The sequence below is a fragment of the Rhododendron vialii genome, chromosome 8a, assembly GCF_030253575.1.
Source record: "Rhododendron vialii isolate Sample 1 chromosome 8a, ASM3025357v1".
In the NCBI taxonomy this organism is placed as follows: domain Eukaryota; kingdom Viridiplantae; phylum Streptophyta; class Magnoliopsida; order Ericales; family Ericaceae; genus Rhododendron; species Rhododendron vialii.
The window spans coordinates 18705412-18707862 of record NC_080564.1 but is presented as its reverse complement, the minus strand read 5'-3'; the positions used below and the strand labels follow the sequence as shown (position 1 = coordinate 18707862).

The window sequence follows — 2451 nt, the reverse complement described above, 5'->3', positions numbered from 1 at the left end:
AACATTTTCATTATTATATTTTGTTTAAAGTACGTATAGGACATGTAGTCTTTTAAGAAATCTTATTTTAAGTATAAAAGTACTTGTACTTCTTTTATCCTTTGGTCATTAACCGCAAGGGGAATTATTACCCATTGGGTAATAGCCTTAATCTTCCAACAAAGTACAAGGCTTTGTTTTAATAATCAAAATTTGGATTCCCATGTACTTTTATGCATTAAAATATTGGGGTATATCTAAACCCAAGATTTGTTTAGTACATAATCCATTAGTTTATTATAACATGTGCCTAATTGGATTTCTTTAATGGAATTTTGGATTTGGAAAATCTAGTACCTTGGTACTTTCTTATTCTTTCTTGTTATATATATATATACACTCCGGATCCCCTCAGGGATCCCGGACTGAAGGCCTGATACGGGACTCAATCGTACGCCGTTGGATCTCAGCCAACGGCTGAGATTTTAAAACGGAACTCGCGGGTAAAATGGAGGTTGGGTCGGGTAAAAACTATAGGATCCGGGTTCTAACAAAACCCTATCTCACCCGGACTCCTTGCATTTTTACTGCTTTTGTACGAGACCACCAAGAGAGAGAGAGAGTGAAGAAGAAGAAAACGAACCAGACGCAGATGACAAACAAGAACAAGATCGATCTGGAGAAGAAGATCGAAGCAAACCCACACCAGGTATATTTCTCTCTCGAATCTCTGGCTTGTATCTCTCTCAATCGGACTGCAAATTAGTTTTTTTTTCCCTTGTTTTTAACCAGATCGACGAAGAACGAAGAAGAAGAAGAAGAAGAAGAAGCAGATTGAACCAGAGAAGAAGAACGAAGAACGAAGACGAACCAGGTATCTCTCTTTCCCTCTTCGAACCTGTTTTTTGCATTTTTAGGGCTTCGAACGAGATTATTTTATGTGTTTTTCTGCAAGATTTATTTAGGGCTTCGAAATATTCAGGTCTTCATTTGTGAAACACGAACTGACTGACGATCTCATTTGGCTTAGGGCTTGATTTCGATAATACAAAATCCATTTTTTATATAAAAAAAAAATTAGCTAATTTCTAAATGTCTTGCTGTTCAACTTCTCATTTCGACTATTGGTTATCCTTTTTTTGAATGTAGGTGTTGAGATTTCTATGCTTGAATCCTCCTCCCTCTATCCATATCCCATGTCATTGAAGGAAGTAGTTTGGGTAACAATAGAAGTGGTGATCCCGATTTTTGGATCTTTTGTTTTTGTGGAAAACCAGCACCATTGAGAATCTGGAACACAAAAAAACCCTTCAGATGTGCAAAGTATAAGGTGAGCTGCATGCATTGCCCCAATTTATTCTCTTGTTGTCGTTGGAGCTGAAACCATACTTTGATGTTATTTTGTTCTTTTTTGACGGTTAAAGTTGGATTGTGGTGTGTTTGAAGCATTGCCCCAATTTTGTTCTTTTTTGGCTCTTTCCCAGTTGTGATGGTTGGTGGTGTGCTTGAAGCTAATAAGAAGTGGGATATAGGTAAAGAAGTTACTGCCTATATCCCAAGGCTAGTCCAATTAGACCAAAGGTTGGCATTCTTTCCCAATTTCCCCTTTTCAGTGACTGGTTTTTTTTTTTTCCTCATGTCATGTTAAGTTTTTGCCATGGATTAACCAATCAAGAATTCCCTTTTGATTCTTCAGGTGGAGTCTGCTGTTGGGGCTGCATTGCTTGCTTTGAACTCTTTGATGACCCTGGATTAGTTAGGAGCATACAATTGTAAAGTTCGACATACAACACCTTGTACATTGATTTCTTATGTATGGGATGTATTGTGCTTGTACTCTAGTTTATTTTTTTGTATTGTTGAAAGTTAGTGGAATTTTGTAAAGAAGGTACAATCTGGAATTCTATTATGTTCATTGTAATGGGATGTTCATTTTATTTTTGTATTTGTTGTAAAGAAGTTAGTGGAATTTTGTAAAGAAATACTTGACCAATCAAAATTTCATAATGGGATTGTAATTTTGTAATGGGATCTGCATGCAAAATGCCCTTGATCAAGCCTATTTTATTTTTCTCCATAAATCTCTCCTCAAATCTTGAAGCCACACACAAGTAAGTCCGCCAATCCACATGACTGCACACTGGTACATAATGTGTAACTATTGGAATGAATTGGATATGTCCAGCACGGTTCTCATCCATGGCTCAATTCCAAGAAAGCTATAAGTTCTGGTTTCTCTTTGGAAATTGTCAAATTAGATACAGATTTGGAGACTTATCTGCATTCTCTTACTATTGGTGGTCTTGATCAGGTTGTTGCCCACAAACACACACACTTATAGCAAATGTCCAGGCAAACAGAGATAGCAGATTAGGACAAAAACATGGAACATTTTTCATAAACATGAGCTTACAATACCCATGCCACATACCAAGAAACAGAGGAAGCACATTACAGACGACAGGAACAACG

General features: G+C 37.0%; 1 protein-coding gene across 7 annotated transcripts; it reads left to right on the top strand.

Annotated features, from left to right (window-relative positions):
- The first annotated feature begins 429 nt into the window (after positions 1-429).
- On the top strand, positions 430-1922 carry LOC131335724 (uncharacterized). Of its 7 annotated transcripts, none has more exons than XR_009202609.1 (5): positions 430-688; positions 772-853; positions 1257-1309; positions 1464-1560; positions 1676-1922. XR_009202609.1 is itself a non-coding variant. In XM_058371207.1 (4 exons), exons 1-3 carry the CDS (start codon positions 488-490, stop codon positions 1263-1265), a joined length of 420 nt encoding a protein of 139 aa, XP_058227190.1. In that variant the 5' UTR covers positions 453-487; the 3' UTR covers positions 1266-1309; positions 1512-1535. The 7 variants fall into 7 exon arrangements, 1 of the variants encoding a protein (XP_058227190.1); XR_009202608.1 differs by having other exon boundaries at positions 1464-1598; positions 1682-1922; XR_009202612.1 differs by having other exon boundaries at positions 443-688; positions 1129-1309; positions 1464-1598; positions 1682-1922.
- The last annotated feature ends 529 nt before the right edge of the window (positions 1923-2451 follow it).